Below are 16,245 nucleotides of genomic sequence, written 5' to 3' on the forward strand. Positions count from 1 at the left end.
GTTAGACATCTTGAGGCAGTTGTGACAAGAGATTTTCTTTAATTCACTCGTAAACAGCTTTAACACATCGTCGAAACCAAGTACGTTTCTTATAGGTTTGTTCCAACTCGATACAAAACCTTTATTGAATCGTTACGCGCATGAGCAATAACGAATAATTATGCGCAGTAACACATTTGTCATTACTGCGCTTACTCGTAACCGTTCTAGAACGATTTGTATCGAGTTGGAACAAACCTTATGACTTCATGTCCGATATACACTCACCGGCACAAAATTCCGCCACCCAAAATTTTTGATTAAGTTTGACAATTGATAAATTTATTATTTGTTCTCCGATTTTCCATATTCTTGCACCAGTTTGTAGGAATGTACATGTATTGATATCGTTCGGTGTTATTCCGATTATACAAAAATTTTGCTTGACATTATACAGGGTGAATGGAAGCGATGTATTTTCTCCTAACTTTAAAAGGTTCTGTGGAAACATGGAAGAGCTGATTTTGTTTCATAGTCCTGTCATATTATCCCGGAGGCATCAGTAAAATTTTGTTTTTTAAATTATACTAATATCTCTTTTCTTGTAAGAGCTGTACCATTTTTTTAAATAAAAACATTGATTAACTCATAAATAGAGGTTGGAATGATAAGATTAGAATGGCCCGCATGTAGCCCAGATCTCAATCCTATTGAAAATTTATGGGATGAATTAAAAAGGTATTCGCCGTCATCCTAGGCCTCCAGAAAATTTGGTGTACAGTTATGGCCGTGGTAGAGGAATATCGGGCTATTCCCCAGGCAAGGATAACACATCTTTATTCGATGCCAAACAGATTGCGAGCAGTCGTTGCTGCAAGACGTGGACATACCAGTTACTGAATTGTTTTGTTTTGTTATTAACTCTGTTTTGTTTTGTTGATTTTAGTGCGTTTCATATTTTTAATTAAAAAAACCTTCAAAGCAGTGTTTTTATTTACAGCTCTTACAAGAAAAGAGATATTCGGATAATTCAAAAACCAAAACCTTAGTGTTATCTCCAAATACAAAAGAAGTATGAAACAAAATCAGCCCTCCAATTTTTCCACAGAATTTTTTAAAGTTAGGAGAAAATACAACGCTTCCATTCACCCCCGTATAATGCCATCTAAGCAAAAAAAATTTGTTACCGGAATAATAACAAACAACATCAATATAATATGTACCTACAAACTGATTCAAAAATCTTGAAAATCGGAGTACAAATAAAAAAGTTATAGATTGTCAAACTTAATCAAAAATTTTGGGTGCCGGAATTTTGTTCCGGTGAGTGTATATTTTAAAGTCACGATGCAGAATTATTCTGATGTTGATGTACCACGGTGCATTGGTGATAGTTTGGAGGATTTTTGATTGGAGGCATTGAATGATTTCAATGTGGGAGTGATTAGCTGTTCCCCATAGTTCCAACCCATGTCCAGATGAGTGTAAGTATTGCCACATAGAGCAGCAATTTGTTATTCAGGGATAACCTTTATGAACGACCCATTAACTAATATGTATATATTTCTGAATTGAAGACCTATAGTTGATACTCTAGGTCGAAATATGTTTCCTCCTTGTCTAAGACTTCTGTCCAAATGAATACCAAGATATTTTACCTCGTTGGCTGAAGGTAACTGGGTAGGTAACTATCCAGGTAGAAGGCTGAAGTTAAAGTTGGCTGAAGGTAACTATTTAAAGTTACAGGGGTACAGTTTCCTCTTCGTGTTGTAAATGTACTACATGAATAGATTTTGCTTCGTCGATTTTAATTTTCCATTTCAAAAATCAATCTTCTACAGGGCCCCCGTAAGGGCTACTGACGCCTGTGTGCAAAAAAAATTTTGGCGTCCCTTAAGGAATTTTGGTTTACGTTTCTTTATTTATTTCTTTGAAGGTAGGTATTTTGGAAGGTGCTTGAAATAAGACAAAAAAATAAACTTTAGAAGTCGTAATAAGTTTTAATGAGTTTTCCCCGAAAAGTGCTTCATTCTTAGGATATTTCACATAGAAATATTCGATTTGAAATTTGACGAATAAGAACGTAATTTTCATGATCTTCAATTTTGGTTTTACTAGGTTTATAGATTTCAGGAATAATATACTATTTTTTTCGTTTTTTTTTTATAAGCTACATTTTTGATAACAATATTTTTTGAATAAAATACTTAGTTTTTGAGTTATTTGCGAAAAACCGCCTAAAACAATTCGGTGGCGACCCTGAAGACAGGGCCGTCTTAACCCGGGAGTGCAAGGGGTGCGAGGCACCCGAGCGCCAACTCCAAGGGGCGCTAGCCGAATACTTGCTAGGCTCAAACTCATACTTGCTAGCCTAGTAGCCTAGGCTACTAGGCTCAATACAAGTGAACTTTCAGTATTTTTTACAAAGGCTATTATTAAATAATGCTTACTACACACCTACGATATGCAAATGAAATATGAAACCCATTTAGATTATTCCGACAATAATTTCAAAAAGGTGACGCTTACTAGTCCAGGGCGCATCTGTAATATGTATGTGACTCATATTTTTTTGCAGAAATTGCTTGAAAATAACTCATATAATAATAATTCAATTATTCTCCCACTCAAAAAGATCCGAAACATTGTTTAAATGATCAAAATGTCAAAAAATGAAAAAATTCGATTTTTTCTTCTTCGTTTTTTGATTATAACTTTAAAAGTATTTCGACGCTGTCAAGCCAAAACGGCATAAACGACATTAACTTGATTTTTCAGGAAACACAAAAAACTGATTATTTTTATTTTTACCAATTCTGCTTATTTGCACATGATTTGTGATTCAAAAAAATTGGTGATTTTTTTTTCAAATTTTAATATATTGTGAACATTAATGTGGCTGAAAATACTGTCTGAAATAAATTAAAAACTATAAAATGGCGCTTATGTCCAATCAAGATATAACATTGGTGAATATGCCAAACTTACCTCTGGCGTTTGTGTCGATCGCATCGTTGTAAGGTTAGTCAATATGGCGCTTAAAAGGGATATATGCCATTAATGAAAAAAGAAACGAAAATCAAAAATTGTCGTTTATGCCAACAAGAAAAATGATGAAATTACGAAGATTTTTGATAGGGTTTATTTTTTATTAATCAAAAATACATTCTAAGTTAAAAACAAAACCTTAAATTCTTTAAACATGTTTTGGTGCTAGGATGAAATACTTAAAAGTAAATATGAAATACTTAAAAGTGGATATCTAATAATAAGTAGTGGATTCTAATTCATAATCACTGTCAATATTTGGTTCAACATCCGTATTGATTTGATTGCTTGTATTTTCCTTATTTTGATCACTACTTATACCGGCATCCAAACCATTATCTGCTGCTAAGTTGAAACATGATGTGAGATCGTGACTAAATATTTCTTCTTCTACTGCAACGTCTGGTGGTTCCTCAAAGATGATAATGTCATTGCTAAAAGCTTCTGCAATGTTGGCGTTATAAATGTCATAAACCTCTAAGGCCTAAGGGAAATATAGGGGGATTATTGTCAGTCAGTATATCATTTTGTACTGATTCGGTATATGTTTTATTTTCATTTAGTAAGGCCATTATTTTTTTACTTCTGCTATTCATGTGCAACAAAAAAATGGCATAAACGCCAAAAATCGATCGCCATTTTTAGCTATATAAAATTGATTTGAACTCTATGTTGTAGTACAAAATGAATTGTTCATCACACTAGTACAAAGTTACAATAGAATATTTTAAAATAAACTTTTTATTTGCGCAATTTTTAAATAAGAAACCTGCATAAGAATACCATTGAGGAATGGCACTTGTGTCAACCACGATGTAAATATGTGGTTTTGGCATAAACGCCTCATAGTTTTTAAAGAAATTCAGTGTGTTTACGCTTCAAAAATCAATACAAATTGAAAATATTGCAAAGGTAGATAATACAATGTTACTTATCCATAAAAATTGTAAAAATACATACCTTTACTATTATTACTGGACCGAAATGTACACAATGATAATCTTACGGGCACTGGCGATTATGTCAATCGGTGTTCACGTCGGTGTTCACGTGCGTGACTAGACTGGCGTTTATAAAAATTTTAAACCTATATTACACCTATTTCACTTTTTCTGCGGTTATTCCGCGTTGACTGTCTGGTGCGGAAATTAAAATCCTATTTTTTAGTGCAGCTAACTAAAAAGTGGTCATTTTGGCGTTTATGCCGTTTTGGCTTGGCAGCGTCGATTTATTTTCGATAAAAGTTGCAACGACATAAAAGTTGCGTAATTAAATTTCCTATAAGATGGGATTGGTCAAAATTTTTAAAAATTGTCACCCTTGTTGGAAAATAGCAAAAATTTGCGAAAAAAAACATGTAAAAACAAGTATGTATTCGCATTTTACTTTTTTCAACCATTTATGCTACGCTTAGGACCTTCATATTTCGCCCAGAAAAACTTTATGATATAATAAAACAATACTGCAATTTTTAAAGATTTTGCATGACTGAAAATAAAGCATATAGCGAGTGATTATTTCATTCATAGGAGATTCTGACCAATAGAAAGCTAAAGAAATAAAAATTACAGCGTGTATACAAAATTAAGATTTTTTATCACGTGTTTAATTCTGTCCAATGAGATTATTATTTCAGTGGTAATTTTCTACTGTACAAAATTACAGTGGGAATTTTTTTAAGTAGATTATTTCTGTTTAATTGCAACCAGTTTACTAGTTTTGACAATTGTCACATTTAGGAAAATATCCATAATAAACTTTTAGTTCTGCATCTAATGCCAAATTATCACGAGGAGAACACAAATCGGCAAATTTAAGCTTCGAGTTTATTTAGGAAAGATTATTTCATGAATAACTGTATTTATAAATAATTTTAACTAATATTTTATTAATATCTTCGTCTAAATATTTGCTAAACTGTGCTGTTCACTTTGACAAGTTGAAAAATGTGTGTCACATTAATTGGGATCAATGTCATTGACTGTTTTCATACAAAGACTTGAATTTTATATATAAGAATTAAAAAATAACCTTACGAATATCACACGACAGTAAAAATAAACAAGAAAATAAACTTCTTCTTCTACGGCACTACAGCACAAATTGAGCCTTGCCCTCCTTAATTTTTTGCCTCCACCCTTGCTTGTCTGTGGCTGCTCTTATCCATACACGGACTCCTAAAAGGGCTTGTGCGTCGCTATTTACTGTGTCTTCCCAGCGCTTCCTTGGCTTTCCAACCGATCTTTTTCCCTGCACTCTATTGGAATTCAGTGCTCTTTTTGGTAGCCTATCGTCTCCCATTCTTATCACATGTCCGGCCCATTGCAATCTTTGTATTCTAATGAAAATAATGCTCCACTTTTTCTCAAACTTTTTGTCATTGTGCAATAGCCACTCGAGCCCTGCTGACTCTCGTGTTTATTGCCAGACAACAAGTTTTCGAAAAATTGTCGCATTATTGTCAAATTTTTCTCACTCTCTTGTGATATTAATGCCGATAACTTTTGATAATACCCCGATTTGACGTAATGCAGAAAATACCAAGAAACAGGTTTAGCAAATATTCAGGTAAAGATATCCGTAAAATATTAGTTAAAATTATTTAGGCCCGATCTTTTCACCTCCGAATAACTAGTTATCGGGAAGTTTATTTGACAAATGTACATGTAATCTGCCAGATAAACTTCCCGATAACTATTTATTCTGAGGTGAAAAGACCGGGCCTTAAAAAGACAGTTTTATTTATGAAATAATCTCAGCGAATTACACTCGATCTCTAAAATTGTTATTGACTGGTTGCCCTTGTGATATTTTGACATAATTTCACTCCTTTTCGGCTCGTGAAATTAAAACTGTCAAAGTGTCACTCGGGAAACAAATCGATAATTTTAGAGCTCTCGTGCACATACTACTGAAAAAAAAATTTACATATAGAAGAACAATTAATTTTCAATTTGCAAAATTAAAATCGGTTAATTAGCACGGCTCAGGAATTTTTTTAAATAAACATTAATTTTCGGTGCTACGTGCAGGACAGCGGATACGTTTGCTCTGATTGGGCATTCCAATGATCTGTTGAACGGACTAGAAAAGTTGACTTTGATATACTTTAAACAGTATGGTATAGTGTTATAAGATGGATCTTTTATGAATACTGAAACCATGTTTTTTAATATATAAATAAAGAGAGCAAACATAATTAGTTTTAATTTTAGCGTAACTATAACCTATATAATCTTCTGACAAAAGGGGGCGCAAAGATGAGTCTTGCACCCCGGCGCCGTGTATGGTTAAGACGGCCCTGCCTGAAGATTACACGGTATCGCCTTATTTCATTCTATCAATAGCTCTAAAATTTATACCATCGAAAATTTCTTGTTCAATTGCTGAAAAAAGATCGCTCGCCAAAAGCTACAGATTAGGGAACGTCAAAAGAATTCTTACTTAGTGAAATGCTTACGTTTGAAAGGATTGAGATTAAATCGTTTTCAAATATATATTGTAAAATATTTAAGGGGTCAGTATCATCAAGTAACTTTAACGCTTTAATTTCAAAATAAATGATGGAGTCTATATCCGTATTATTCTGATCTCTCAGTCATTCTTCAAGAACAAAACAACGTTTTAAAAGATCGCTGTCACTCAATTTAAATATGTATCGTGTGTATTTATATCTTCTTCTTCTTCTTCTTCTTCCCACTTAATTAATAGTCTCATGCCTGTTCCATCTTCGGATGGCTCATCATCAGATATCCAGGTTGTCACTCCATGTCTTCCTTGGCCTTCCTGTTCCTATACTCCTTCGGCCTTTTGGTGATCTGTCTCGTGCTATCTTTACCAGTCTTCGTTCTCCCACTCTACTTATATGGCTATAACATTCTTTTTCTATTCATTGTCCAGTCATTTGTGATATCTGTATTACAGCTTTGCCTGCGGTCTGTGCTACGTTGTCTGTCCCATAATGATTTTCCTGTGATATCTCGGACTATTTTCATTTCACACGTTTCCATCAGTCTTTTTGTTCTTGTGGTGTCCGGTCTTGTTTCCGCAGTGTAAGTCATAATAATTGGTCTAACTACTGTCCTACATATCTTGGCCTTTGTTTTTTTCCGTAGATGTGTGTTGCGCCAGATAGTGTGTTTAAGACATCCTGCTATTCTGTTGGCGTTGTTTATTTGTTGGGCAACTTCCGCTTCTGTATCTGTGCATCAGTACTCCCAGGTAGCTGATACTTCTTTCTTGCTGGATTATTTTGCTGTACACTTCCATCTTGGACCTTATTGGATCTTTAGAGATTATTCTTTAGAGTATTTATACCTAATTCTATTTAACCTTTCAACTTTTGTTTTAAAATTGTTTTTGCAAATTTTTTTTCAATTTTTGACCCTGGGTTTTGGCGCACTTAAAGGATGGCGCCCGTGTGCATTGCACACTTTGCACATATGGTAGCGGGGGCCCTGTTCTTCTATTCTGTTCCCACATAACAATGATGTTCGCATCATGTTCAAAGCATATACTACCAACATTCGTCGGAGTATATTCTTTTTAGTATATGCGTAGTACAAGCGTAGCATGTACCATAAAAAACATTCTAAATTTCATGTTCTTTGCATATACTTTAAGGAATATTCTCGTACCGAATATACTGAGTACATTCGTGTAAGTAGTATCTCGGAATATTCAAAAAAGTTTATTCTTAGAATATACCTTTATCGAATATTCCATAAAAGTATATACTTGACACATACTTATAAGTACTTTTAAAATATCTTAAAAGGAATATGTGTATGGATAAGAAGAATAATGTTAGCCTATAGATTATAAACTTCGTTATGAATAATTAATAAAATTTAAAAATTTTTGTAGGCAGTACTATTGAACTACCGAATTCATTATTTAAAATTGTTTTTAATTGTATGGTAAAAATGTTTAAACATTAATTGTATTAACGAAAAAGGAGAAATTCTCGTTTCGCTTTCATCATTGAAATGCATTTACTATTTTGATTTCATAAGTTTATCATGAGTATTCTTAGAATTTTATTTTTACATGGAATTGACAAAGCTGAGCCAAAACCCACAAACAATGAGGAAACGACCGCTGCATACCTGCATAAGGGGTAAGGGGTTGGGAACAAAGGCAAAATACAAAATATGAAAAACAGTTAGGCATTTGGCATTTGTATCTACAGTCAACACTATCACCATGCCCTGGAATCTTATATGAACAAACTGGGGAATTTCCCCCATCACTTTCACTACGGTCAGCTAATAAAGAGAAATGACAGCCTATCTCGCTCACGAAGACTTTAACCAATCATTTATGTTAACGCCATATCTGAATGTCACAAATAAAATAATCAAACAAGGCTTAACTCGGCAATGTCAATTCTGTCAAAAGTAATGACAATGAAAGTTAGTGGAAATAATTTTCCATTAGTTTACAGTTTTTATTGTATTATCTTTAACGATTTGTTCTTAGTAATTTCAATTTAAGTTGGTTCCTTATCCTTCGTTGATAAAGTGTAGTTTTGTTTTAGTTACGAAACGAAAGAAGTTTTGTGTTGTGTTAATAAAAAAACTGAACATGGTTTATTATTGTTGTGTACGGTTGTGTACAAATCATAGAAAAGTTAGAAAAATGCATAGATAGGTAAATAGTAATTAGTTTATAACTGTTTTATCTGAAACGAAACAACAAATAAATACACGTAGGTACCTATATTTACAAAAACATTGTCTAACTTTTTTTATATATCCCTTTTCCTTACTAAATTTGACAGCAAAAATAACATATACATTTTGTAACTTGGGAATTCGAATAAGTTATAAGTAGTACTTAGATATTATTTAAATAAAATACTTTAACAAGCTTTGTAAGTTCTGGTATTTTATTTTAATAATATAGGTGAGATTATTTCTCGTAAAATAAGAAGATATTTTAATTAGTAACAAAAGGGCCCGCAAGAGGCGCTGAACGGATGAAATTAATGCTTGTCCATTTAAATTTCCCGCCAAATGGTGATTAGTTAACACTACGGTCGCATGTGGCGAAAGGAACCAAATTTTTACAGTGAGTTGCCTATCTATCCGGTAATACTATATTATTTATCTATGCACTATCACTGTCTATGCGGGACTCGGGACTGTGGGATGTGTATTTTGGTCTGTGCTGTGTTATGAGGAAGACCCAGTATTTCTACAAGGAATAGGAACATGCATAATTAACCTTTTTATTTTGTTTGCGGTCAACTTACAAATAAAAAATTCATTTTGGTACTTCAATATTACTTAAATAGTAAGTATGTATATAGGTACATATAAACAAAATATAAATTTTAGTTATTTACATACATATTTTACATAATATATATTTGGGTATTATAGGTATTTATATATTCAGCATTTTTATTTTTATATGCAAATAAACTAAATATATATATACCTACTTACCTATATAATATTTATATAACTAACTAAAATTTATATATTTCATATTTACTTTTTAAGTAATATTGTAGAATGTACAAACTGCATTCCCATATGTAATATGTAAATTTAGTAGAAAGTAGAACCTAGGATGGAGATTCGGTGATGCTGAAAACATACTTCTGAGCAATATTCACTTCCTTGGAATATTCTTCCCATATACTAAAAAGTACATTCTTCCTATATACTAAAAAGATGTGCCGTAGTACATTCTAAGTATATAAATAGAAGGTTTACAGCACCTCCTTAGAATGTTCTAAAACGGATATTCTTGGTATATACTGAAAAGAAGTGCGGTAGTACATTCTAAGTATATACATAGAACGTTTAAGTACTGTAATGTAGTATATACTCAGCATCTGCTCTGCACATTCCCAATGGTAATTACGCATATTCTCAGCATATACTTTTTCTGAAAAGTATGTTCTATGAATATACTAAGAACATGAAATTGTTATGTGGGATTTAGATACGGTTGGAGGAGATGCGAGCCAAAAGCGGGTCAGCATGTGAGGCTAGGATTGCAGTATCGTCGGCAAATGTTCCTAGCATTATTTCTCCTGTAGGTGGTCTCTCCTCAAGTGGATCCTCAAGAGTTGTAGGTATATCTGAGGTAAAGAAGAGATACAAGGTAGATCCCAAGGTGACCCATATGAATTATAACTCTATAGTATGTTTTTGCTACTAAAAAGTCTTTTTCTCCGGTTTCTATACAACTATATAAAAAGTATAAAAACTTGTACCTACTCCACTGTGCCACATAAATAAACATAGACATTGACTTTATAAATTACGGTATTCTGGGTTTTTTGTTGTCAGTTCAGGTGACTAAACGCATTAAACTCATTAAATTATATGAGAATCTTCATTGTTTTTGTGGCCTTGTGCGTCTCACTCGCATATGGTTTTTCCACAACACTTCCACCTGGAGGTGAGTACCTAATTAGATGGAGTTATTGGAAAAAGTAACGATAACACTATTTATATAAATAATTATATGCATAATAATAACGCATTCTAAAAATAACCCATATAAATAATTACTATTTTGTAAATACGTAAATGGTAAATACATATAGGGTGTCAATTTAAAAATTTGCCACCCTTATAATTTGGTCCCTATAGAAAATCTAAAAATATACAAAAACACGTCAAATTTATTTATGAGGGGGACATTTTATAGACCAGTTTTCAACTAAATTACACTAACCCTCTAGGGGGGGCGGACACAACCCCCAAAATCTTGAATGGAAAGGGGGGTTGAGTGATTGTCAACTTGTTCGATTACCTTTTCAAAAATACCACATACATTATATTTCTTTTCAGTAATTTTAATTTTTTTTATAATTAATTATAATAATTAAATATCGAGTTCAGAACTCCAAATTTTTTTTGGAGTATTGAACTCCAAATTGATTTTTTTTTGGGGTGTTTAAGTATTTAGAGTATTTTTTTGAAGTATTTTTGGAAAAATCAAGTAAAACCGTAAAGATATTAAGTATAGAGTTCAGAACTCCAAAATTTTTTAGAGTATTGAGTCCAAGATTTTTCCAAAAGTACTGAAAAGAAATATAAGGTATGTGGTATTTTTGAAAAGGTAATTTAATGACCTTCAAAATGAGGTATCACTCAACCCCCTTTCCATTAAAGATTTTGGGGGCTGTGTCCGCGTTCGCTACAGGGTTGATGTAATTTAGTTGAAAAATGGTCTACAAAATGTCCCCCTCACAAATAAATTTGACGTGTTTTTGCATATTTTTAGATTTTCTATAGGGACCAAATTATAGGGGGTGGCAACTTTTTAAATTGACACACTGTAGGTAGGTAGGTACTTATACTAAATTTACATTCAATATGCAGTATAAATAAACAAACCAAGACACGTTACACGCTACTAGGAGCACTCCCGAATCATAATTTACAATGTATAACCTTGGGAAATAATGATTTGGGATTTACAATGTATATACATTGTAAATTATGATTCGGTTGTGCTCCTAGTGGCATTTAACGTGTCTTGGTTTGTTTATTTCTACTGCATCTTGATTGTAAATTTAGTATAGGTGCCTACTTATTATCTTTTTAGTTGTTATCTTTTAGAAAAATGAATTTATAAACTATTTTTAACTGTTTTTCCTTCTTCTACTGTTAAGTATCCTTAATTTTATTCATAATTTGCGACATAATTTTAGACCTGGATCCCGCGTACCAAAAAAAGTTGATCAGTACCAAGCTGAAAATTTGTTAATAGCTTAACAGTATCTAGTCGGACAAACTTTGATGTATGGGAACACTGGGACAGGGGAAGTTTTAATTGTGGAACAGGTTAAAAATTTGGAACGTCACACTACGAAAACGTTCCATGTATTTTGTCGGACAGAACTTCCAGTGGATTTGTTACCACCTCTTTAAACTCTCATGCAAAAATCAGACTGATGTTTATCACCAACTGGGCATTTTAATGAGTGGACCACGAAGAACATGTCAAATGACAGGAATCATGTTGGTTAGTAATAGCAGTCTGATTTTTGCATGAGAGTTTAATGAAAGGATAACAAATCAATTGGATGTTCTGTCCGACAAAATACATGGAACGTTTTCGTAATCTGACGTTCCAAATTTTTAAACTGTTCCACAATTAAAACTTCCCCCGTTCCAGTGTTCTTGTACATCAAAGTTTGTCCGACTAAACACAGTTAAGTTATTAACAAATTTTCAGCTTGCTATTAATCAACTTTTTTGGTACGCGGGATACAGGCCTATTTCTCTGGGGCATATTGTCAGCTTAAGTTAAACTTTTGTACTTGAACATACAAAATTAAAGGAATAAAAGTATATGAAATACTTGTTAAATATTATTTAAATATTTATTTACAAAAATATAATACCTACAGCTACAGAAAAATATTAATGTGTGAGGCCACTGTCGTAAGCTAAATTACAGTACTTCGGCCGGTCCTGATAACTCATAAATTTTCAATAATAGAAGATTTATAAGGGTGGTTATTTTTATTAGTTTTCCATTATTTTTAGGAGGGTGTTAGGATACTGAAGACACTATATTTGTGAACCCTCTATCTCTATAAACCATATGTTTCGTATAATATGTTCAGCCCGTCCGCACATGGAGCGACGCTCGAAGTAATCGACTCGATTCAAATCGCGTAGATTTCTCCCTGCCACTCAAGCAGGGTTGCCAGATGAAATTTCAGAATATCCCTAGACGGGAGCTTCAATTTCCCCTAGAAATCCCTAAATCGTATTAATTTGACCTAAAAAAGAAGAAATTGACAGATGACAGCTGTCAATTTAATTTATAACCTAGTAAACACTATGTTGAATCCACTTTAATCATTGATTAGGTAATGTTTTAATGTTTACTTAGGAATATTTATGTCAGGGAACAATAAATAATGACAATAATAAGAATATTTGAAGAAAAAGATATTTAATAACAACAAAAAATGGCGCCAGCACAGTTTAATAAATCCCTAGATTTCAAAAAAAATCCCTCCAGAGCTCCAAAAGCTTCAAAAAATCCCTAGATTCGGGGAAAATCCCTAGACATGGTAACCCTGCACTCAAGTTCCTTCGTTGTGGCATTGGACTCCGTACACGAGGCCACAGCATAGAAAACGCAACAGCAGTGACACACTAGTAGGCGGGAAAAGTTCGCGCATTATTACTGCGCAGATCGTCGGCCATTTTGTGCGTAGTACCAGACAATGTAGAAAATCGACAGTGTTGCCGATTTGTACATAATTATCATCAGATTTACTTAACTTTTATGACATTCATATTTTTTAACATAATTTTATACGTATGCCTGTGGGAATTATGTCAATAATTGGGACATAACACAAAATATTGACGATGAATGGCGATTGTATTGTTAATCTTTTGCATAAATTCCAGAAATTATTCAAAAATAATCTCTTACGGGTAATAAAGTTGGTGACATCGGCAACACTGATGAACCAACACATCACATCACCACTGGATGTACTACGCGAAAAATGACGACCCTGGAATTTTTTAACTTCAAAGGCGGCATCAGGGAGTGTCCTTGCTGGTTTCGTTTATTATGCTGTGACGAGGCGTTTACGATTGCAAAATCTCCTCGTCACTCGAGTCTATAATAGATCCCGAGCCGAGGATTAGCGGCGTGTAATTTGTGTTGCCTATATAAACTTGAATCGCGAATGTTTATTATTCAAAAAATTACAACTGTACAAATCAATGACATTTTTGTGCATTTTTTTGGCATGAAAGTTTAAACTTGGCTTATGTCTAAATTTATAGACGTTGCCTTTAAGCACTTTTAAAGGGGCAATTGCATCCAATTTGTCGGGATGCGAACTTTTTACATGTCTTTTTAAGTCATGTTTACGTTTATACACGTTTCCGCATTCCAAGCACTTATTAATTATTTAAACACCGAACATTTTCGTTGTCAAGAAAATGAAATACCTACTCAAAAGCAAACACAAACACAGAACTGTGAACAGTAGAAATGATTGAATCGGAAAATTGATCTAACAGCTTCACTGTTCAATTGATAATTATACAAAGAGTCTACATTCTACCACATCCAATACTATTTTAATATTAAATATCATGCAACCGCAGTAAATATCGGTTTTTGCCTGAAAGGAGGAAGACCTAACCCTTCGGTCCAAACCTAACTTACGGGTATTAGAGTGAGAGAACCGCAGGGCAGGAGGTATTTGACCGCTGCGCGCAATCACAACCCACCCTTTTTATTATCACTAAACGGTCTTTTCAGCGTTTTAAATAACACTCAAGGCCCATTTCCTTGATTCAAGTTTATATAAGCAACCCAAATTACACGCCGCTAATCCTCGGCTCGGGATTTAGACAGAATACTCCTACTCTTGTACGACTCTCGTCTCTTGCGATCCGTAGTGCACGAGAAAGTTCGAGTGAGACGCACGTTTTTAGTCATAATAGGTAGTTTATTTTATTTGTTTCCTTCGTTTTTTGTTGTTTTTTGCGCTGAATGAAATTTTACTTTTATTTAAAGATCGGTGCATGTTATGTTCATTGATTGTAGTACTACCTACTAACATTTGTGGAAATATATTGTTTGTAATATAAAATTCTGAAAACATTGAACTTTTGTTTCTAGGTGTTTATTATAAAATTCGTTGAGGAAATAGAACCCTCAATTGTATAATGCTCATTGTATACAAAATACAAGGACCAGACGGCGCGGCCCTGCTTGCAGCATTTGAAAGTTCAAGTGAAATTATACCCTGTTGGATTATTTTCATTCCTAAGAATTAATTTTTTTATTGTTAAACAAAGCTATAAACAAACAGTGTTTGAACGTTTTGTCGCATGTCCGCGCCGCGCTACTGGTCGGTTCCGTTCAGTTTTAATCCTTGGCGCGGTGCTGACATCCGACAAAACGCTCAAATACTGTTTGTTTATAGCTTTGTTTAACAATAAAAAAATTAATTTTTAGCAATGCAAATAATCTAACAGGGTATAATTTGACTTGAACTTTCAAATGCTGTCAGCAGAATTGCTATTTTATTTTTCAATCAAAAGTTATTCGGGTTCAAAAATTGTAATTTTTCGATTTTTTTTAAGTTTAACCGCGTTTATCTCGAAAACTATGCATTTTGCGAAAAAACTTGTAGGAACATTTTTTGCTTAGAATGACCCAAAAGATACAAAAAAGTTTTGTTTTGCGGAAAATCACTTATGATCTGCCGTTAACATAGGGGTGAGGGGGTAACAAGGCACTATCGCACCTTCGGCCAAGATTCAGTTTTTCATTGTTCAAGGTCTCAGGTAAAAGAATCCGAACATAGTTGCCGGTCGTCAGGTTTTGCATACTCTAATGCTTCCAGGGCCCGGGACCCGGTCTATACTGTACCTATATTATAATCATAATTACTCTATATTTACTTTTAGGTATACAATGGAAAAACTGTACTAGGCCTAATGAATACTACAATTGTGGTAGCGCTTGCCAGACTGAGTGTAAAACCTTGGGTCAACAATGTCCCATTGTGAATAAGAGGTGTAACGACGACTGCTATTGCATTCCTGGTTATGCTAGGATAAGCACCAATGGTCGATGTATACCAATTGATAAATGTCCAAAAAAGTGTAAAACTATAACATAAACCAAAGGAATTACTGTACACTTTTTAAAATGTACATCCAATTTTTTTTTAAATATTTTATAAATAAAAACTAAACAATACGTATTTTTATTTTGTCTTCTGATCTGTAAGTCCTTATAAACAAAATCACGTATTACAGTTAACAATATGAACTCAAAAAAGACGTAAAGAGGACAAAGCTTATGATAATTAGGAAGAAAAAGATATGGTCCTCCTCAGAGGCATTTTTCAGTGCGTCCCAAGTGACAGAAAAAAGGTAAGTCCGTGATAATACCAGAGATATGTTAACCGTAGACAAGGCCTACTGAGCAAAAAAGCGTAACGCGCGGCAGTCGATCGGTGGTCTATCTATCTAGAAAGCGGTGCCGACAACTTCCGATCGTAACACTGCGATGAATGACATCATAAAAAACTGTACCATGCAAAATAATAGCGTTGGTTTCCAAGGATGCGTTGGAAGCCACCGCTTGCTGAGCTTGCACATTCCATTGCCCCACTGAAGAACCTTGAATTTTTCACCGTAATCTGACGTAATTCATCGCAGTGCTACGCTGTTTGTCGGTGCCGCTTTC

General features: G+C 33.7%; 1 protein-coding gene across 1 annotated transcript; it reads left to right on the top strand.

Annotated features, from left to right (window-relative positions):
• Positions 1 to 10,333: 10,333 nt before the first annotated feature.
• Positions 10,334 to 15,753, top strand: LOC114329159 (inducible metalloproteinase inhibitor protein-like). Its single transcript, XM_028278181.2, has 2 exons — positions 10,334 to 10,446; positions 15,459 to 15,753. The coding sequence occupies exons 1-2, from the start codon at positions 10,371 to 10,373 to the stop codon at positions 15,671 to 15,673; spliced, it is 291 nt and encodes a 96-aa protein (XP_028133982.1). The 5' UTR covers positions 10,334 to 10,370; the 3' UTR covers positions 15,674 to 15,753.
• Positions 15,754 to 16,245: the final 492 nt, after the last annotated feature.

Source organism: Diabrotica virgifera, chromosome 7 (assembly GCF_917563875.1).
Source record: "Diabrotica virgifera virgifera chromosome 7, PGI_DIABVI_V3a".
Taxonomy (NCBI): domain Eukaryota; kingdom Metazoa; phylum Arthropoda; class Insecta; order Coleoptera; family Chrysomelidae; genus Diabrotica; species Diabrotica virgifera.

What these genes read in the sequence shown, in the direction of transcription:
- LOC114329159 (XM_028278181.2), top strand. Translation starts at nt 10,371, where the DNA reads ATGAGAATCTTCATTGTTTTTGTGGCCTTGTGCGTCTCACTCGCATAT. An exon ending in CACAACACTTCCACCTGGAG is followed by an intron (nt 10,447 to 15,458) that starts GTGAGTACCTAA and finishes ATTTACTTTTAG; the next exon opens with GTATACAATGGAAAAACTGT.